The sequence below is a fragment of the Bos mutus genome, chromosome 11 (genome assembly GCF_027580195.1).
Source record: "Bos mutus isolate GX-2022 chromosome 11, NWIPB_WYAK_1.1, whole genome shotgun sequence".
Taxonomy (NCBI): domain Eukaryota; kingdom Metazoa; phylum Chordata; class Mammalia; order Artiodactyla; family Bovidae; genus Bos; species Bos mutus.
The window spans coordinates 80,065,793-80,088,939 of NC_091627.1; the positions used below are offsets into that span (position 1 = coordinate 80,065,793).

Consider the following 23,147-nt stretch of genomic DNA (forward strand, 5'->3'; position numbering starts at 1 on the left):
ATCTTTCCCAGCACTTGCTATGTTCAGTCTTTAATTTTTGTGATTCTCGTTTTTGTAGGTAGTGGTATTTTATTGCAGTGAATTTGCACATTTCTTTTGACTAGTTTTGCTGAGTGTCTCTTCAGCCTTTTTTTGCTACCCATGTATCTTTCTGGTGCAGTTGACGCTGGCTAAGGGGTCAACTAGAGGGTCTCAATTCTCTCCACAGGGATCTTTCCATGGCATCTCTCCACACTGGCTACTTTGGGCTTCCTCATAGCATTCCAGCTTGGTCCCAAATGTGAGTGCCCCAAATGAATAAACAAAGCAAGGCAGAAACTGTATCCTTTTTGTGACCAAGCCTTAGAAGTCATATAGCATCTTTTTGACTGTACTTGATGTACGAAGGCCAGAGTCCATGTGAGAAGTTACGGAGTAAAGGATATACAGGGAAGCCATTATTTGGACTTTTAGTACAATTACTCTAACACACACACCTTCACAACACTTTTTAAAATTGTAGTTAAAAATACACATAAGATACCATATTAACTATTTTTAAGTGTACAGTTCTCTAGAGTCAAGTATATTCATACTGGTGTGGCACCGACCATTAGAACTTTTTCATCTTGCAAATGTGAAACTTGATACCCATTAAACCACAGATTTTTCTCCTTACCACGAGACCTCAATAACTGCCATTCTACTTTGTTTCCATGAATTTGACTATTTTAGATAAAAATCATACAATCTTTGACTTTTTGTGACCTCATTTAGCATAATGTCCTCAAGGTTCATCCATGGTGTAGCATGTGAAAGAACTTCATTCCTTTTTAAGACTAAATGTTATTCCACTGTATGTATATACCACATTTGTTTATTCATTCATCTGTCAGATACCTGGGTTGCTTCCATCCTTCAGATATTGTGAATAATGATGCCATGAACGTGGTTGTGCAAAAGTATCTTCAAGACCCTGCTTTTAATTCTTGCGGATGTACACCCACAAGTGGGATTACATGGTAGTTCAATTTTTAATCTCTTGAGGAACCACCTTACTGTTTTCCCTAGCGGTTTTACCATTTTACATTCCCACCAACAGTGCACAAGGGTTCCAATGGGTTCCAGTTTTTCCATATGCTCGCCAACACTGATTATTTTCTGTATTTTATTATTTTAAAGTGGCCATCCTGATGAGTGTGAGGTCGCACATCACTGTGGTTTGGGTCTGCATTTCCCTGATGATGAGTGACATGAGCATCTTTTATGTACTTGTTGACCATGTACATCTTTGGAGGAATGTCTATTCAAGTCTTTTGCTCATTTTAACAATTAGGTTATGTGATTTTTTTGTTGAGTTGTAACAGCACTTTGATTTGTATTTCCAACAGGCACTTACAGCACCAGGTGCAGCCCTAAGTTGGCTATGTCCGCCTGATGAGAGGCAGGTGTTTCCGTGTCTCAGACCCAAGTTTGTGATACTCACAGCTTGGCGATTTCTGTGGCTGTTGTCAACCCAGAAGTCACTGCTTTTGTTTTAAAATATGTATTTATTTCTTTGGCTGCATCAGGTCTCAGCTGAGGCACATGGGATCTTTGATGCGGCATGCAAGCTTAGTCACCCTGTGGCATGTGGGATCTTAGTTCCCTGAACAGGGATTGAAACTGCATCCCCTGCATTGAAAGATTCTTAACCACTGGACCACAAGGGAAGTCCCCATAGCCACAGTTAGTCACACTTCACCACTGTGCCTTCTTGGTGGCCAAATATTACAAAATAAAACAACACACACCAACAAGCATAATTAGGTCCTTCCGTGACATCACTGGCCAGCAATGTAATTTACTTCACAGTGTAATGGGCTGATTTATAAAGTGTTTTAACCTTGGAATGTCTCAATTCTTTACTGCTTGAAGACTTTGTTTTCCAAAACAGTCCAGAATCATAAAAGAAACAGTAATATATAATATCTGGCCTTTAACAAAGTTCTATTGAAAAAGAGCACCCAACAGCTAAATGCCAACTTACCTACCCTGTGACCAGTATGTCAAATACAGATACACTGAGCTGTTCTGGAAAACTTGTAACTATCAGCATTGATAGACATTGTACTGCCACGAATAGTCTCACTGTAAATTCAAAGAGTGTGACTCACATGCTACTTTTAAAATGCTACAGTCTTCTCAGAACACTGCGAGTTTGAACTTCATTGGGACACAAACGTCATTTTCTGTAATCTACTGCCACGGAAATGTGGTCCTTGGATGTTAAGCGAATTCTTCAATTCCCAGGTCAGACCCAGTATTCCTGGGGGAGGCTTTATGATTCCCTGACCTTTAATGGACACACTCTCAGCAAGGCTTGCCTCAAAGCCCAGAAACATTCAGAATGGTTTGGGTGCTGGGTTGGGGTCTCTGTGAACATGTATCAGAGGAACAAGTGCCAATATAGGCAGAAAAAACACTAAACATGTCATACTTTTGGGAAAGTGCTTTACCCACATCAAGCCATGTACATAAAACCACTGTGAATATATCTTTAAAGTGAAGCCCACTCATACTACACAATCTGTCAGACCATTAATTTTCTCAAAACTCTCAAATGGCAACTTGAAAGCTATCAATGTTTGCTCATTATAAAGAGAATCAACTCCAAATATCTCAGCCTAGAGGTCCAAGCTACAGTCTACACACTTATTACATTTCTAAACTTAATTCTCTTAGTATCCCCAAACCAAGCTCTCTAGTCCCATCAGCCACGCTCACTGTCTTCTCCTCATTGTCAACTAGGGACACCTGTTCAGGACATTTGTTCCCACCTCTCTTACAGGCCCTGCTTCATCTGCCTTCCGCCACTCCCATGGACACTCATCTAGCCCTTGCAGAATTCCTGACTGTGTTATTCATTTGTATATCCATCCTTATAAGGGCAGTTACTTTAATATAGGATTTTATTTGGATTTCCCACCTAAAACGGAGAGCTGTACCTATTAACAAAGTGAAAAGTCCAGGGTTTGGCCCATGGTCAACATTCAGAATCTTGTGTGTGTGGAGGGGGAGGACCTTGGAGATCCCCTCCAGCAAGCCTTCTCAAACTTTAATCTGCATACGAATCTCCCGGAGATCTTGTTAAAATGTAGATTCTGATTCGTTAGATTTTTGGTGAAGCCTGAGATTCTGCATTTCTAACCACCTGCCAGATAATGCCAGTGCTGTGGTACCTGGACCACAAGTGCTTGAGGTGATGGTGCACATAAATGAGTGGAGGAGGCAGGGTGGGGCTCAACAGGAAGGTGGGCATGCTACTACTGTATAGCACAGAGAGCTATATTTAATATCCTATGATAAACCGTAATGGAATATCAAAAGAAAAAAAATTTTTATATAAAACTGAATCACTTTGCTTTTCAGCACTAATTAACACTTCAATTAAAAAAAATAAAGTGAGGGGATGGTGAATGGTGGCAAACCAGGAGACTCAAGTCCTGCCTAAGGGACAGCAGCCACTCTAAGCTTCATGGTCTTGGTAAGTGCATTCAGCCTCTTTGAATGGATCTCAGCTTTTTCATCTGTTACACTTGCTTCATAGTGTTGTTATAAATAAAATACATTTAAATTGTAAAATTTATTTTAAATACAAATAAAACTTAATTAAAGTTTTAAATTTAATTAAATAGCATATACAAACTACCTACCAGTGATAACAGGCTTGCTTTACAAAGGCTGGTCAGCTTTCTTCTCAGCAAAGAGATTTGCAGAGTGAGGCCTATGTCACTGATAAAAGTTGCTATTGTTAACATTATAATAATAACCATTACTATTAAGTATTAGGTCAATGGGGTCTACTCACTACATTTACAGAACTGAAAGGAACTTCTTATTCTTCACAAGAATGACCTGCTTAGAGATAATTTCTCTATCCTCAGTTATTCCAAGAGGCAACTGGAAAGTTATCTCACTAAACATAAATATTCTAATATTCAAAAGTATTAATACAAAAATTAATAATAGTTCTCTTTCATAGTAAACACTGACTAGAAGCAGCAGAGCTTGTGCTTTATAAAGCAGAGCTTTATAATAATATAAACCATCACATCCTTGTTTCTGTTTCTTCTGTTTTCCCTTTAAAAATATTTCTAACTTGAATGATAAGACCACGAGGACCAGGACTTCTAGTTCTTCCAAGTTCTGCATAATTATAGTATTTCTACTTGAATCATAATTGATCATGTTAATCCTTCATCAGTAACTCTGCTTTAAACTGGGGAAAATGATCTAAATACAGGGAGCAACACAAAGTGTTAGGTTATAGTCATCAATGTTAGTCAGGTCCTTATCTACTCCTTACAAACAAGAGTGAAAAATTGTGGAACTAAATCTTCAACAGGCGTGAATTTTATTTGTTGCACTGTTTTAGCAAGAAGAGTGGTCATCTTTGGTTACTGGCTAAGTATATAAAAAAACATAATCTTATACATAGAAAGGGGAACAAAAATAAAAGTAAAACCTACTCTCTGAAATCTACATTTGTAACTTTACCAAGCAAAGTCATAATCACATTCATGAAGTATTTCGTAAGCTAGCTCGGACAAGTATCTTCATATTTTCTAGATATTATACATTTTTGTACACAGTTAATCACACAGAGTTGCAGAACACGCATACCTCGACTTTCTGATGTGGAGCCTCCCTAATGAACACTTTATTCCTGTTATTTTCTATAGGGGAAGAAAAATATCTTTCCCCTCTATCCTTTTAAGTTCTTGACTGAGACCCCTGTAACAAAACACAAAGGAACATGAAAAAAAGCATACAAATTCATTGAACATAAGCTTTATGTGTCACAAGAGACTTAGTAAGGAAATGAAAACTTAAAGAAAGTTAAGCCCGTGTGTTTTTACACTAAGCTTGATGCAGGGTGGAAAGATATAATAGAACAAAGGGTATGAGGTAAGCGTAGGAATCTGGAGAAACTTAGCAAAGCTAATATTTGGAGTCTTCTCCATGTCCCGTTGTTTTCAGAGAGAGATGTTCCTTTCCTCCTGGCATAGAGAGGGCATAAATCTCTCACAAGATTTTTTTATGACCTGTTTTATTTTTTTATGACCTGCTTCAGAGAAGTTCAGAGTATCCTTCCTGCACATGCCATTTCTCAAGTTCCTTCAGCTTTAAACGTTCAATATATCAAGGCACCATATTTTGGGGTACCATGTCCTGAACTCCACTGCTATAATTATTATTTCTTTTCACTGAAGCACCTAAGTTTATTTGAGTCTGTGACTGGTTTGTCAAAACAAATAGATTTGCTTTGGCGGGGTGTTTATGATCTCCAATGAAGGTCAGCAAACTTTGTCCCAGGTCAAATCCAGAACTATATGTTTTTATAAATGAAGTTTTATTTGAATACATCCATCAGCACTTGTTATCTGTGGTGCCTTGCCAAAACAGAAGAATTGAGAGATGGAGACTATTTGGTCCTCAAAGCCTAAAATATTTACTCTCTGGCCCTTTATAGACAGTTTGCCAACCCTGGACCTACAGAATAAAGAATAACAACTAAAGATGTTAAAGGGTTTTTATTTTTAAAAGGTATCACTCCAAAAGTCTCAGGGATGCCAGCCTAAGCCTATATACCTTTTTGCCAGACAGGCAATAGTCTTACTTTAAAAAGTAGAATTCCATTTTCCTAAGCTTGAGGAAACATCAAAGTGAAAGTCATACTTAAAATGGAGTAATTATGGAGTAATTGCTCTTTATATGTAGTAAATGAAATTGGTTTTGGTTTGAGGAGTATCTTATTAGTGAGGATGCCATGCAAAAGAGAGAGTTCTAAAAGGTTACTAAACTGTGGCTTTTGAGGAAAACAACTATGGCCATCTTCTAGAGCTGGATTTCAATAAAAATTTTACTTACTCTTACAAAATTTTAAAGTTATGTTTTATTAGTAAGTCTTCCTGATTTTCGGCAGGTGGGAGAGGGTAGCAAATGGGATTATATAACAAAGTGGACTTGATCAATTTATATCCATGTCATGTAATTCAGTCCCTTTAAATAGATTACTTAGCAAAGCTTCCTGATCATCCAACCCCATCAGCCCAGCAGTTGCTCAAGAAAACCATCAAGTAACTAAACAATAAATTCATACATATATACAGATATTAAATAAATACATAAATGGTAAATCCCTGGTGCTATTTACCCTAAGCAGGTCACATAGAGGAGCCCATGTGAAAAGTAACTCAGGGCACAAAATTTGGACTACTCTTCTCTTGTGAATTTTATCTCAAGTTCATGTCTTTGGAAATATGTAAAAATTAAAATTATTAAATGCAAAACAGATTTGAAAGAATACCCATAAACCCAAACTTACATTAACACATTGTGAATACCCATAAACCCAAACTTACCTTAACACATTTTGATTCTTTTTATTATTACTTTTTTCTTTTAGCCAGATGAATGAGATATAAAATGCATACTTACCACTTTCAGGTGTAGGATTGGATGAGTTCTGACAAATGTACACAGTTATGTAATCACCACCACAATCATGATACCGAACAGCTCCATTACTCTCCAAAGTTCCATTACTCCCCTTAGCCCCTGGCAATAATCAATCTGCTGTCTCTAAATTTTGCCTTTTCACAAACTGCAGATAAATGAAATCAGTCTTTTGTGTCTTCTTTCAATTAGCATAATGCTTTTGAGCTTCACTCCTGTTGTTGCTTGAATTAGTAATTTGTTCCTCTTATTGCTAATTAGCATTCATTGTATGGATGTGGTTTATCCTTTTACCAGCTGAACTTCTGAGGTGTTTTCAATTTTGGACTATAATACAGCTTATGAACATTTATGTAGTTTTCTGTGTGGATATGTTTTCATTTCTCTTGGGTATATACTTAGGAGTGGAATTGCTGAGTCACAAGGTTAGTATAATATTTAAGTTTATGAGAAATTGCCAAACTGTCATCTGAGGTCCTTGGACCTTAACCTTTCCATGAGCAATGCGTGTGTTCCATTTGCTCCCCATTATCGCTATTGGCAATTCCCATCTTTTTAATTATAGTCATTCTACTGAGTTGTGGTGGTATTACCATTTGCACTTCCTGAATGAGTAATAACTGGAGAAGGAAATGGCAACCCACTCCAGTATTCTTGCCTGGAGAATCTCAAGGAGGGAGGAGCCTGGTAGGCTACAGTCCACGGGGTCGCAGAGTCGGACACGACTGAGCGACTTCATTCTACTGTGTTGTGGTGGTATTACCATTTGCACTTCCTGAATGACTAATAACAACTTGGATCACTGGTGCTTATTTGTTATTCATATGTTTTCCTTGATAAAACCCTTATTTAGTTTTTCAACATTTTAACCTGTTTTTAAAAGTGGTCTATTATAAACAGCAATCCTTAGGCAAGATGTGTTTTGTCTAAGGCTTATCTTTCCATTTTCAACAGTGTCTCTCTCTGGAAGTGCAGATGTTATTCTAATCTGAGCTTTGCTGAACCCAATTTTCCTTCAGTGTCTTGGTCTAGAAATTTTAGTTCTTACAGTTAAGTCTGTGTTTCAAGTTAATTTTTGTGTGACACAGAGGAATAAAGGTTGATTAAAAATATATATATATACAGTTATGTTTGTTCCAGAATTATTTGTGGAAGTGACTTTCCTTTTTCCCATCAAATTACTGTCAGTTTTATGAAAAATTAAGTTACCATATAGGTGTTACATAATCACACAGTCTATTTTTGGATTCTTTATTGTGTCCAGTTCAGTTGCTCAGTCCTGTCCAATTCTGCCACCCCAGGGACTGCAATACGTCAGCCTTCCCTGTCCATCACCCAACTCCTGGAACTTGCTCAAACTCATGTCCATCAAGTCAGTGATGACATCCAACCATCCTCTGTCATCCCCCTCTCCTCCTGACTTCAATCTTGCCCAGCGTCAGGGTCTTTTCAAATGAGTCAATTCTTCACATGAGGTGGCGAAAGTATTGGAGTTTCAGTTTCAGCAACAGTCCTTCCAATGAATATTCAGGACTGATTTCCTTTAGGATTGACTGGTTGGATCTCCTTTCTGTCCATGGGACTCTCAAGAGTCTTCTCCAACACCACAGCTCAAAAGCATCAATTCTTTGGTGCTCAGCTTTTAGTCTAACTCTGACATCCATACAAGACTACTGGAAAAACCATAGCTTTGACTATACCGACCTTTGTGGGCAAAGAAACGTCTCTGCTTTTTAATATGCTGTCTAGGTTGGTCATAACTTTTCCTCCAAGGAGTAAGCGACTTTTAATTTCATGGCTGCAGTCACCATCTGCAGTAATTTTGGAGCCCAGGAATTTTTGGAGCCCAAGAAAATAAAGTCTGTCACTGTTTCCATTGTTTCCAGCAGATTATGAATACACCTTGATACCAAAAGCATGTTAACTATGGTAACTTTATAGTAATTCTTGCAATCAGGCATATATCCTCCAATATAATCTTTTTATCAAAGCTGTTTTGACTATTTAAGGTCCAATTGCATTTATATATGAATTTTAGACTCACCTTGTTAATTTCTACCCCAAATGGCTGCTAAGTACTTTGATTAGGGTTTCACTTAATCTATGTCAGTTTAATTTTAATTGACATGTTAATCATATTAAGGGCTACCCAGGTGGATCAGTGGTAAAGAATACACCTGCCAATGCATCAGACCCAGGTTCAATCCCTGGGTCAGGAAGGTCCTCTGGAAAAGGGCATGGCAACAAACTCCAGTATTCTTGAATGGAGAATCCCATGGACAGAGGAGCCTGGCGGGCTACAATCCATAGGTCACAGAGTCAGACATGACTGAGTTACTAAACCACCAGTGCATTAAACCTTTCATCCAAGAACGTGGTCTCTCTCTCCATTTATTTAGGTTTTCTCTCAGAATGGTTTGTTTTCCATGTTCAGGTCTTACACATACTTCACAAAATTTATCTCATGGTCTTTGATGCTATGGTGTTATTTTTTAATTTCGTTTGTTTCTGGTATATAAAAATATTTTGGTACATTGACATTGCATCCTGTTGACGACCTTGCTAAGCTTATTTGAGTTGGAGAAGGCAATGGCACCCCACTCCAGTACTCTTGCCTGGGAAATCCCATGGACGGAGGAGCCTGGTAGGCTGCAGTCCATGGGGTCGCTAAGAGTCGGGCACGACTGAGCAACTTCACTTTCACTTTCATGCATTGGAGAAGGCAATGGCATCCCACTCCAGTATTCTTGCCTAGAGAATCCCAGGGATGGGGGAGCCTGGTAGGCTGCCGTCTATGGGGTCGCACAGAGTTGGACATGACTGAAGTGACTTAGCAGCAGCAGCAGCATCTTATAGTTTATCATCTTCTACTTACACAATCATGTCATCTACAAATAAAGACAGTTATATGTATCTTTCCAATTTGTTTTTCTTTGTTGTTCTGTTGCACTGGCTAAAACCTCCAAACAGTATTGAATATAAGTGTTTAGATCAGACATTCTTGCCTTATTTGGTGTATTAGAGGGAAAGTATTCAGTTTTTTACTGTTAAATATGGTATTAGTTACTCTTTATCAGGCTGAGCAAATTCCCTTTTATTTGTAGGTTGCTGAGAACTTCTACTAGGAATAGGTCTTGAATTTCGTCAAATGCTTTTTCTGAATGTAATGATATGGTTTTTCTATTTTACTCCCAGCATGGAATTACATTCATTTTCAAATGTTTCCTCTAAGGTATTAATTTCATTGGCATAAATCATTTCATAATACTCCTTTTTAAATGTCTGTAGGATTCATGCTGGTATCTCCCCTTTTATTTCAAACACTGATAATTTGTTTTTTACCTGATCAGCCTGGTTATAAGTTTAATCAACTTCTTTGATATTTACAAAGAGTCAACTTCTGATTTGCTTTTTTTGTTTTCTATTTCACTGACTTCTGTTCTTATTCTTCTTTTCTTGCACTTGTATTTACTTAAGTTGGAAAGTTAACTGAGACTCTACATTCTAATATATGTGTTTAAATCTATACATTTCCCTCTGAATACTGCCTTAGCTGTAGCCCACAATTTCTGTTAATGATTTTTCATTCTAGCCAAGATATTTTCTAATTTCTCTTATGATTTCTTTGGCATATGAATTATTTAAGTGTATTGTTATCTTTCTGTTGTTTACATTAATTCCACTGTGTCTGGAAAATAATGCTTTATATATAAAATTTCAATGCCCTTTAAATTTAAGGAGACTTTTAAGAAGCAGGGGTGCCTTTTCCTTGCTCACAGTCTACTTCTGCTGGTTGGACACAGATAACAAGGCCCTGGGTGATGATACAGCCACAAGATTAAAAATCTCAGACTTGAATCACTACATAGAAGAAAGAAGCACCCTCACCTGGAACACTCAACCTGGTAATACATGAGCAAGAAATAATCTATTTTTTGAACCATTACAGGTTTGGTTCTGTTTGTTATATTAGTTTAGCTTACCCTGAGATTCAAATGCTATCTTTTGAAGGTTCCCCTCTGCTTTCCATCTCCCTGAGTTTATCACAAAACACAGAGTCTATATTTCAGTTCATACTATCTAAAGCATACCCACCGCATCTACTCAATATTTTCATGTGTTCCATTAATAGATAAAACCTTCATATGAATAAAAATAAATACATAGGAAGTTTACTGCACCAGCCAAGATTTTTTTGGAATAAATTTTTATTGAAGTATATAGCATGTGTACAGAAATGGGTGCCAAGAAACATACTATCTATACATACAATATATGTAACTCATATATCTGTAGAAATATATAAGGCTGTCTACACCTGGGGCATTTTTTTCCTGTTATTTCTTACTTGCTATTTTTGAAGCCCTGGTAATCGAGAAAGTCAAGAACAAGAGACAAAAGGGCACCCAAGATGTTATCCTAGAGAGGCTCTTGAACTCAAGGTTAGAAAGCCAAAGCTGGTCTTTTGCAATTACCTATACGCTGCTCAGTTCCTCTGCCACACTCTTACAGTGCTACCTTTCCCCATGTTTTAAGGGAACAAAGATATAAAACAGGGAAGAATATGAAGAGAGAAGTTACATCATTTCCTAGAACAAATATAAAGCTCCAGGGTTACTACTGGCCCATGTGGCATCTTTGATAAATTTTTAAAAAGCTCTTTATAAAGGACTCCTTTTCTCAAGTCACCTGATAGATATTTGCTGTACTATAACCATACTGACTTTACTGGTAAGAACACCTTCCTTCCCCTTGCTGCGAAGCTGTGTAGGTAAGGCCCCAGTGTCTGTGATGTGAAGAGCATCTTCTGGATGTGGCCTGTTCTGCTCCGTTCACATGCTGCAGCTGGCCTCAGGCCAGGTTGTAATTTTGATTTTTTTTTAGATGCATAAAGGTTACTTTTAAAATACTTTTTAAATTGATGAATCATATATATACAGAATAAAAAGGGAGACATAACTAAAAGCAATATAAAACAACAACAAAACAAGAACCACCAGTTTACAAAGGAAAAAATGTAACAAGTTCAGAGTTTCAAAAACATATAAATGATGCAAGAAACACTATAAGCAAAAATAAATAAATTTGCTTGGGCCTATGGGAATAGGGTCAAAGTGAAAACACCAAATAAACTGAATTATACAGAAGTGATAAGGCCAATAAGAAACTGATTTCCTATTTTATGCTAATGGAAAACAAGAAAATGATCCTGGAAACCTAAGAATATTTCTAGGTGACCCACTGTAGTTATATAAAAGTGGGAAAGGGGGTACTGGCCTTATATTAGAAAGTGTGACAATCTTTCCGATTTTTATAAGAGGTAAAAGATGGCAACAACTTGACACTGATCCCAGGAAAGGCCCTAGAATAAAACCTTACTTACAATGATGTTTCTTAAGCCTTTTGGCAAGAGAACATTGTTCACCAAGTATCAGCAGGTACTTCATGAACTTTGGAGGGCAGTTACTTGACTAACATTTGAGAAATGCAGGACTTCAGCAAGGAATGTAAGATCCATGATGCTCTCACAGACAAACCTGGAGAGAAACAGGCTGATAGATCAATCAGTAAATTGCTAAATTTTTTACCTAATGGATGCTGCTTAAAACATTGGTCAATTTATATCATATCAAAGAGAAGTTTCTTAGGTCATTGTCCTCAGACTTGTTTCATTCAATATTGAATGTTCAAGTTTCAAACTTTGGGGTGATGGAAAAGAGTAAGATAGTATATATATCTTAGATGATTCCCAAAACATTTCAAAAGGTTAATAAATCTAACACAAGAAAATTTAGAAAAAATGAAGGTCCTGCAAAGCAGGTTGAACAAAACACCAACTGCACAAGTACAGGATGGGGAAAGACTATTAACAGTAGTAAACATAATTAACCTCAAAGACTCATTTTCATGTGGATGTCAGAAAAGCTAGTTCATTGAGTGTTAAATCGAAGAACAAAAGAGCAGTAACTAGAACAAAGGACCATGTTCTGCTACCTATATTGATTCTGTTCTGGGTTGTATACTTTAAGCAAAAAAGAAAACTAGAGCCTTTGGAAAACTGAAGTTTGGATGGTAGAGACAACTGAAGCCACAATCTATCAGGGAAGTTAACAGAATTAGAAAAGATACTGCGAGTCACTGTAAGAGCTGTGCTTAAATGTTTGGCCCCAAGGGGTTCATGAGACAAATGACAGGAAGAACCAACCAGGATAGGCAGAGCTGCCCTCAAATGGAAGTAGATTCTGGCCCCTGGAGAACCCAATCAGAGCTTCTAAAGGCCTATCTGGTACATAGGGAATCAACTTGGAGACCTCATAAAAACATATTTAAAGATCTGTCCCGTTATAAAATTACTCTTTGAAGAACACACAGATGACAAGTCTTCAGGACTACTGTGTTAAAATGTTTGACGATATGAAATTACAAATCATTCAGTTTGCTTTATGGGCGTATTTCTCTCTCAAACTGACAGACACTGTTTGTGGGTTGCTCACTGATGTGAAATTTCCCCAAGTTGTTAATCAGCATTGACATGTAAACTTTTGACGGTGAAAGGCATTTGACAAGTGCAGTATATACACTAATACACTGTAATAGTGTGTACTCTATTACACATTCTTAACTGCCAGATTCATGTGTGTCCCATCCTGAAAAAGCCTTAAAAAATATTACATAAACAAACATTGGCCGTCAAGAATAATTTTACATAGCCAATCTTTCAGGTTTATTTAACTTATGGATCTATTTGTATAATTTAGGTTACTCAAAACCATTTGGAAATGTGTGGTACGAACTAACCAAGTTCAATTTTGTCTTAAAATTAATTAAAGGTATGTTTTACACTACACTACACAAAACCTCCAGGCATAACTACTGCACAGGATTCCCTGAAGTCCATTTCAACATTCATTCTCAGAGATCACACAAAATATGAATAAATGCATGTACTACATGAAAGAAATTTGCTATTTCACGTAACTACATCCTAGAATCATCAGGGACTGAGAAAGGAAACTTTTCCACGATTTTCCCTAAAGAAATTATTTACCATCTGTCAGCAATTTTTCTATATCACCTCCTAGGATATTTATATCAATTTTCTTGGAAAAGCAAGAATTAACCTTGGCATACCATTGTACCAAATCTGCTCTTTTCATTCTTGTAATACTTTTTTTGCACCTTTCAATCTCAGAGCAGAGATAAAATCTCTCGGAAAGGGAATGTACAGTTACTGTCCAGTCACTTACTACTCTCTGATTACATAAAAGTAAAGTAGCAAATGGAACTGTAATGAAGGTACAAAGGGGAGCTTACCTAGGCGAGGTACTGCTGTCCAAAGGTGCTCTCTTTGGGCCACTGGGAAAAGCATCTATGAGAAAGCACTTGAGCCAATTCCTTGTCTGATCAAGACATTCACTCCTTTCTATATTCCTAAACATAAGTCTCTGAACTCACCAAAATTAAGCTAAAAAGCATCTAATTTAAGGGATTTATTAAGATGTGTATGCATGTAGAACAAGCCAGTTACAAACCTACTTCCTTTTGTATTAGCTATTAACTCTGTACCTCATATGTCAAATGAGTTCTGGGCATCATAAAAGAGTCACAAGATGCTCTTACATAAACATTTAGAAATCCAGTAACTTCTGATTTAAATGGTGCTTTTAGGAGAGGGGAAACAATAATGATATTTATTAAATATAGCCTGCCTTTAACCATGAAAGTCTCCGGAATAAAAGCAAAAGTACTGCCAAGAAGCCACAGGTATTTATCACAAGGACAGAGAAAAATATGATTTTGAAAGCTACAGTGACAGTTCTCTGCCTTCATTAACGGGCTCTAAGATTACAGGTTAATAGCAGTATAAATACTATAATTACATAATGTTGGGTTCGTTTTTCTTTCAGGTTTACGAAAAACATTTTTGTTCTTGTACTTTTAAGGGCTTGTAAGATCTGCCAGCCACTGCCTTTCTTGTCACCAGAGTTCTCAGCGGGTTTACAAGTGGACGTGCCCAAGACTGCCATCTGGTGGAAATGATAGAAATTGAAATGGTTTTTGTAAGTGATTAAAAATCAGTTGTCTAAGAAGGTACAAATTAAAAATAAATTGGAAGAAAAACAGTTCATTCACAATACAGTAAGAAATATAAAATACGGAATTAACTTAGTAAGTGTATAGAACATATGAAGAAAAAGATAAAAATTTTACTGGGGCACTAAGAAATATATCTATGTAAAAAGATGTAGCACTAATTCTGGAATGGAACTCATCTCTGCTAGAAACCGCCAAATTAATCTACCACATAACAACTCAAAATTACAGGATTTTTATTTGGCAGTGAAATCTTGGCCAAATTATTAAAAAGGTCATCTGGAAGAATAAACGTTCAATTTTTATTTAAGTAGATTAAGAAGGGAGCACTCTCCCTATCAGACTAAAAAAAATAAAACAATGATAACTCAGATGACACACTGGTATACAATACAAAGCAATGAAATAGAATGTTCATAAAAATACAAGTATATACAAGAATATATCTGGTGGCTCAGACGGTATAGCGTCTGCCTTCAATGCGGGAGAGACCGGGGTTTGATTCCTGGATCGGGAAGATCCCCTGGAGAAGGAAATGGCAATCCAATCCAACACTCTTGCCTGGAAAATCCCATGGTCGGAGGAGCCTGATAGGCTACAGTCCATGGGGTCACAAAGAGTCGGACACGACTGAGCGACTTTATTTTCACAAGAATATATAGTAAAAGGGCACTTTCAAATAAACAAAAACTTTATGTATCAGCTACTGTGAGGGAATAATGGAAAATATTACATTAGATGTTAGGAGTGGAGTAATACTCTGTAAATAGTTCCATTTATATTACAAATTTATAATAAAAAGGCCAAATTTGTAAAAGAAAATACATGTAAATACTTACTCAGAATGTGAAAAGACTGTCTAAGTATACAATTGAAGGTTCAAACTGTTGAAGAAAATGAAACGTTCTAAACTATTGAAACTTAAAAAAACCAAGAAACTTCTCAAAACTCAAATTGAATATCTTTTCACTTAAATTTTACTTCATGTATTTTTTAAAGTAAAACAAACAAACAAAAAATAAACCCCACTATATTCTTAAAACAATATACGGAAAATGAATTATTTTTGACCAAGGAGAACTATCCAGTACTCTTCAGATCAGACCATCTTAGCTCTCTCTTGTCTCTCTCCAATCACAGTGATTAAAAACCTTTATTCTGCCTATAGGAAAAGCTGGCATAGAAACAAAAAAACACTAAGAAAAAGCAGACACAGGGTAGTATGCTGTAAGGTGGGGGAGGTGCAATTCTATGCCTTTGAGTTTGTAGCTTTTCAGGAATTAGGATGTATTCTCGTCTGGAAAACCCAACGGACAGAGAAGCCCAGTGGGCTACAGTCAGTGGGGCTGCAAAGAGTCGGACACAACTGAGAGCAACACTTTACAAAGTATAACAGAGGACTAGTATCCTCACTACATAGAAAATAAATAAAACTACAAATAAATGAGAAAAAGATAATCCCAAAGAAAAGTAGGTAAAAGTCAGGGGCATTCAACAAATAGCCAACACACACAGAAAAGATGTTTGCATCACATGTAACTAGAAATGCAAATCAGATTATTATTTCACGTTCAAATGACTGGCAAATTTAGAGACTGACAATTTTACTGAGTGTTACTGAGGATGGGGAGGAACAGAGGAACAGGAATTTTCATAGATTTCTAATGGAAGTGGAAGTTAGCACACCTTGAGTATAAGGCATTTACAATATTAACTTGAAGATAAGCATACTCAGTAATCCCAGTAATTTTATTTCTAGGCAAATACTAGAGAAACACTAGTACACATACTCAAGGGACATACACCAGGATGCCTATCGCATTAGTGTTTTGTAACAGTAAAAAGTTGTAAATAATCTAAATCTCTCTCAGCAAAAATAAACCAGTTTACTTAACTGTTAGCTTGTTTTATGGAAGAGGTGGGGAATGTAGAGGTAATAGTGTGAATAAATTCAAACCTGATATTGGGAATAATACCTTTTCCTCTCCCATAATCCACCCTGCAAAATCCAAACTAACCGAACATGGTGGGTAGACAGTGTGGGGCAAGAGTTATGAGGCGACTGATCTCTTATGGTAGGTGGTAGTGGGCAGTGCTCAACACCACCTCCTCTCCCCTTTTCTAAATGCAACAATGATAATATTCAGGTAGATAACTCAATCAACACCTGTAAATACTGTTCATAGCTCAGCCAAACACTTCAGTTTCCTTTCTTGCAAAACAAATACTACTAGTTTCCTCTGCCTAAGTCCACCAATACATTCTCTGAGCCTAATGGTTTTCAAATTTTCCAAAGAGCTTTCATTCAAACAAAATCTTAGATGGAATCTCAACAACAGAAAAAAGCAGAACTGCTCTGGAGGTTGAGATTTGGAACTCCAGAACTTCCTTTGGTAATTGTAACATTTTAGAGACAGTGTAAACCATATATGAAAATTCTTAAGACTCTTATTTTTTGACTACACATAATTTTAAAATGTCAACTCTTCATGAAAAGCTTTGTAGTTCCTAAAGAAACTGTAACAATTAAATCCACTAATGTTCAATTTAGGAGTATACTTCAATAGCATCCAAGTGCTATAATAACTAACCAGTCTATAAGCTCTATATCAATTTACTTATAAGATGCTTATTCATAGGCAAAACATCATGAAAATAAGTGACACGGTCTTTTAAATCATGTTACTGTGGAATTTTGTCAAAATAAAGTGTACTTCATGTCTTCAAGATTTAGAAATGAAGCAAAACCATCTCTTCATAATGAGTGCACAATTGAAAATAAGCATAAATGACTCAGGAAAGGGAAAGCAGTCAGATCCATATATTAGAGTAATTCTTGGATTGTACTGGTGTTCTTCACCTCAAATACATGTCCAAGTATTTTAAATGCAGGTGGATATTATAGGGTTAAAAAAAAATACCTTTGCTGTATAGATTTAATCACTAAAAAGATGAATATTGCCAACATTATTGTGCAGGGATTTCATAGTCAAGGGGGAGAAAACCCCTATCTTTGATTCTTCTACTTATATTTAATAAGTTATGGTTCTTGTGTGCTTCACTAGGGTTGTGGATACTAAGAGGTAAAAGAAATAATTACTAATCCGTTAATACCAAAATCATGCACCCTCTCGCTCCTGAATTAGAAGAGCACAGCTACCAGTTATGTCTGAGTGGAAAATAGAAATGTTTGCCAGGTAGAATAAAACAAACAGGAAATAAGGGAGAGAAGATATCATTGCCAGGAAAGCTAGCAGAAGGGGAATCAGTGGTGATGTTGTCTGAAAAGCAACTTTTATATTAGTAGCTACACTGTTTTACTTCTGATCACAATATAGCATAACAGTACTGGAGTCACCAAAATAATGGGCAAAAATAAACACTTGCTTAGCATTTTCATTAAGCCTTACAGAATAATGCCCAATGTTGCATAGAAAAAAAAAAAAAAAAAAACTCACACAGCAATTGAGCATAAAAAATGAAAAAGCATGGGAATTCCTAGGCAGTCCAGTGGTTAGGACTTGGCACTTTCACCACTCTGAGCCCAGATTCAATCCTTGGTCAGGAAACTAAGAGCCGGCAAGCCAAAAAAAAAAAAAAAAAGACAATGCAAATTGCTAGAATGTGCACCTAAGAATTGATCTGCAAAACCAAGTAACTCTCAGGATTTCTCTGAAATAACTTAAAAATTTTGGTCTCAATGATTACTATATTAGTATTTGACTATCTTAACAGATTTTATGCACACTGTGCATTGTCTTAATATATGAAAACCACAGTATGCTATTTTTCAGTAATACTATTTAGCTACCCAAAACAGACTGTGTTCTAAAATCTTTTATCAAATGCTTTGTCTTATCAAACCAGTTTAATTTCAAAGCACAAATAAAGGCAATTTGGAAGAGGAAATGTGAATATGAGATGTCATTTTAAAATGAATCTAAACTCAAGACAAGGATAATACTTGGCTAGCAAAAGAAACTCAATGGATGTCTTCAGGTTAATCTCAATTAAAACTCAGTTTAATTCAAGCAACATGAACTGCCTGACAGCACTATGAAAAGTAACACCTGACTGAGACCCACGCATCTGAAAATAAACCTGACTCAGGGAGAAATCAGAGTTGCAGTCATTTTTGGCTACCCAAACACATTTAAAGTATCTTAAGTAAATATTATGAGTACCATGCCTCAAAATTGGACAAGAAATGTATAACAGAAATCAAGAGGGTTTTTTTGTGGAGGCGGGTAGGAGGGGCAGTGCCGTGCAGCTCACAGGATCTTAGTTCCCTCATCAGGGATCAAACCTGTGCACAGAGTCCTAACTACTGGACCGCAAGGGAAATTCCCAAGTGTGCTTTTAAAAAAACAATCTCCATGGTAAGTTTCCCCAACCTTGCTGAATGTTGAGAAAATCAAAAAATCTAACAACAAAAATTCAGCATAAAACCACAATCCACTTAATCAACATTAAACAAGAAAAGTCTTGTTTTTATTGGGCCAACCTGAAATGACATCTCAGTCATGGTGAATAATTTTATTCAAAATATGAATTTAAAAATTCAATATAGAACCGAGACCTTCTCAAAAGAAGTAACACAAATCTATAACAGAAGTCATCTTAAAAGATTAAAATGATCCAAATCTATGCCATACAAACATCACGAGTTTTCCAAGTTGAAACCCATTACAGGAAACTTCTGGGAGAAAAAAATGCCACAATATAAAGATTCCACTTTGTTTATCTTGCTAAGGATCAGTGTAATGGTAACTACATAAACATCATCTTTTCCCCCAAGTAAATTTCGTATCAAATCTGTATGTCTTCGGATTCATCTACTATTACACTGTAATGTTGGGAATACTGTCAAGCTGTCCAACAGGATGAGGGCAGCAAATCTTAAAGTCTAGGGGTCCCAGAGACTCTTTCAAGCAAGTCCAAGAAATCAAAACTATTTTCTTAATAATACTAGTATTTATTCTTTCTCAAAGTATCAAAATTTGCACTGACTGGGCAAGAGAAATGGTGGGCAAAGCTGCAGGCACCTCAGCATGAATCATGACACTAGCATCAAGCTAGTCACTATTTTCCTTGTACTCACAGAAGGGGAAAAAAGTGGGGGGTGGGGAATTTCAGTTAACAAAGAAAGTCCTAAAAATTTCATTATACCTCTACCCTTGAGTATACATCTTTTTAATATCCTATTATGGTGAAATGAGAAGTGCTGGCTCTACAGCATGCTCAAGTGTGAGACATGTGTGCTGAACTAGCGGCCACTTTACATGAACACCATTTTTACTTCAAAGAATGACTGACAGACAGTGGTAATTCAGCATTTTCTCTGAAATGAAGAAAGCCTGTTATATACTGAAAACAACTGACAATATTTGTTGCCAATGATAACATTTCACCTTTCAAATGAAAATTAAAATTTTGAAAAATCTGTATCCATCATCATGAGCTTGACAGCTTTCTAATACTTAAAAAAGATTTTTCTGATGAGATCAGTTATATTAAAAAAAATTATAAACACACCATAATCAGATGCCAATATTCTAGAAAGAACTGCATTAACTTAATGAACCAGTATTTTCCAAATGACCAAGGCATGTTATAAAATCATGCAAATGTCAAAGATCCACTATTTACAATGCAAGACAGATCAAATGGATTTTAATGTAACAGAGAACAAAGCTGACAATAAAGTTTCAGATTTCATATTACAACGAATCTTTAAGAAGCTACCTGCTCTGATGTTCTGATAATGTTTCAAAGAGGAATATCCATAATGATCTGAAGATATTAAAATAAAATACTCTTTTCCAATACTTATTTGTGTGAGGCCAGAGTTCATTATATACTGCGAACACAGTGCCACACGGCAACAGATTGAATGCAAAAGTAAATAAGAGAATCCAGTCAACATTCAACGATTTACAAAAATGAAAACCAGTGCTATTTTTTTCACATTAAATTGTTTAGATTTGGAAAATAATTATTTTAATAGAACATGCTATTTAACAGGTAATGGTTTTATCTTTAATGAATTAAAATAATATGCAAAAGTTCTTGGTTTTAACTTCTATACAACACACAAAACCCACAAAAGCAAAAAGTCCTTTGGGATCTTGAATTTTTAGATATATAAATGGGTCCTGATAACAAAAACAGCTGAGAACAGCTAGACTATGGAATTTAGATTAGTAAATACTGAATATGGCTGTTTCTTTTGCTAACTCACACAGAATTTTTATTTCCATGGCCACAAAGTCCCCTGAAAAAGATTTCTTAAAACAGTATAAAAATGTTTTTGGAGTGGATAAGGGGTTAACTAGTATTGTCCTACAGAGTTTGGTTAATACCTCCTTGGATTTAATTGTAACTCCCCTACATGGTTTTGTATGAAATTTTTTATAACAAATATTCTAACTATATCAGATGTTTACGATAACATACAAAGCTGAACTTTTATTTTTAAATAGCATACAAAATAGTAATATGTCACACTGTTTTTATCAAGTCTTTATTTAGGTAACAAGTTGGTTATGTTCACTGCATTGTATGAAACATCACAATATCATACTGGAAAGGTACTATCAGTACAGGGTTGGATCAGAGTGGACAGTTTGAACAACAACCATTTTGCATTCTTCATTCCCTATCTTTTAACAACCCCCCCCAAACCCCGTCAAGGGACAAATAGCTTTTAACATCATCATGTAAAGCACTTTAACTTACAAGGCTAAAATCTAAAGAATAAATAAAATATGTTGTGGCAATAATTCCTTTTAGACCAAAAAATCAGGTGCACAATAAATCGAAATGATCAAGAAAGCTGTATTTAAATGTGTGGCTCTCCAGAAACAGCTTCAGGAAAATGTTACAGAAAATACCATGAATTCCATTTCACACAGGACCAGATGATGACTCATTTCAACTACACACAAGGGCAATTACATCCTGCTGAAACACAATCTGAACAGATAGGAAAACGTTACAAAGCATCCACAACATGTACACCATGTACAAATGGATACATTCATTGCTTCTCCTCCCCCCACGCTCCTTTTAGATAAATATTTCACTCTTCACGTTCAGCATTAACTGGATACATGCAAAACTCAAAAGAATTCAAGAATTCAAGGTTATTGTAAAAATAGAATTAAACTAATAATCTTCAAGTACCTTATGTGACAGCCACTCCGTACCGTGCCCAATGTTATAAAATGAAAGGTTACTGAACCCATGAAAATATCTCTGTAATATTTCCTTAGATCTAAAATAGATAATTTTAAATGTATTTATAGTCATTTCAATGTGATATTCTGAGCTTTTAAAATAACGTAAACAATTAAAAATTATACCAAATTACACAAAACCTGTTGTATCTTAAAAGCTGAAAAATTAAAACTATAGAAACCCACATGTAAAACAAAAATCACAATTTACATTATAAAGGCAAATTTCATCATTTAAAAAAATTTGCAGCAGTGAGATGTCAAAGCAAATTATAAATAGCCATAAATTAATCCATTTGGTTTCAAGAGATTTTTCTAGTGAGAATTGAAGGATGTAGTAGATACATGCATAAAATTTGTAAGGGTTTATAATATTATTGCCAAATACACTTTATGTTGAAGCAGGCAACATTACAATTTGGACATTATTGGAGAACCCAGTTTGGTAATACAGGTAAAATTGGAAAAAAAATTAAATAACAATTCATAATAAATATAAATCCTATAGTAAATTGCTCAAATGAAATTTTAAGCCACAGAGCTGCAAAAGGCTTCCAACTTGGTGAACTGAAAAAAGGAACATCTCATACAGTTCTTTACTCTTACATGCTTATATGTTGTGTGCCTTAGTTAAAAAAAAAAAAAATGTATCTTCAGAGTACAGCTAACTATATTCCCATGCACCTCAGGCATATTCGTTATTTGTGGTGAAATAACTCCATTGGTTTCTAGGGTCAAAAGTTCAATACAGATGTAACCAGTATGTCTGAGGCTGGCAAAAATACTGTAGTACAGGCAATGCTACAAGTGGCAATTACCAGAAAACACAAATATGAACAAATGATGGGAAATGCTAATGATTTTCTGCTCATATCACAAAACGCTGGGAATCCACAAGAATATTTTTCCCTTGTATTGAAGAAAATTGTGATTAAAAGTTTTTTCCCCCAATTTTCAGAATCAAAAGCATTTTAGAAGGTTTATAAGGCTACCATGGGTCTTCTAGATCTCCAGCACCCTACAGGAAGAGAAAAGGAAGAATATTATTACTATTTACCTACACCACTTCCAGGCTGGACTGAATTTCAAAAGAAAACAAAATCAGATGAACAAGTTACCTTCCTTTCTTTGTCTGAAAAGGTACTTTTACAGAGAGAGTTGTGTGTATTGTATACTGTGTGTATACACACATGGATCTATCTAATATAGATAGAAAACTGGTTGGGTTTTTTCCTCCCCTTTCCACCAAATGACTTCCTCTTTCTCAAACCACTTAAAAATATTCTGGCATTGGAAAAACAGATCAAAACATCAGCTATATACAAAGATTCCAAA

The 23,147-nt window shown here is 35.9% G+C and overlaps 1 protein-coding gene across 1 annotated transcript in view; it reads right to left on the reverse strand.

The window, feature by feature from the left end:
* Positions 1–21,068: 21,068 nt before the first annotated feature.
* PPM1B (protein phosphatase, Mg2+/Mn2+ dependent 1B) overlaps positions 21,069–23,147 on the reverse strand; it is an 89,053-nt gene continuing 86,974 nt past the window's right edge. The window contains exon 6 of the mRNA XM_070379653.1: positions 21,069–22,830. Within this exon, the coding sequence (XP_070235754.1) occupies positions 22,801–22,830 (30 nt within the window). The 3' untranslated portion in view covers positions 21,069–22,800. The remainder of the gene's footprint in view (positions 22,831–23,147) is intronic.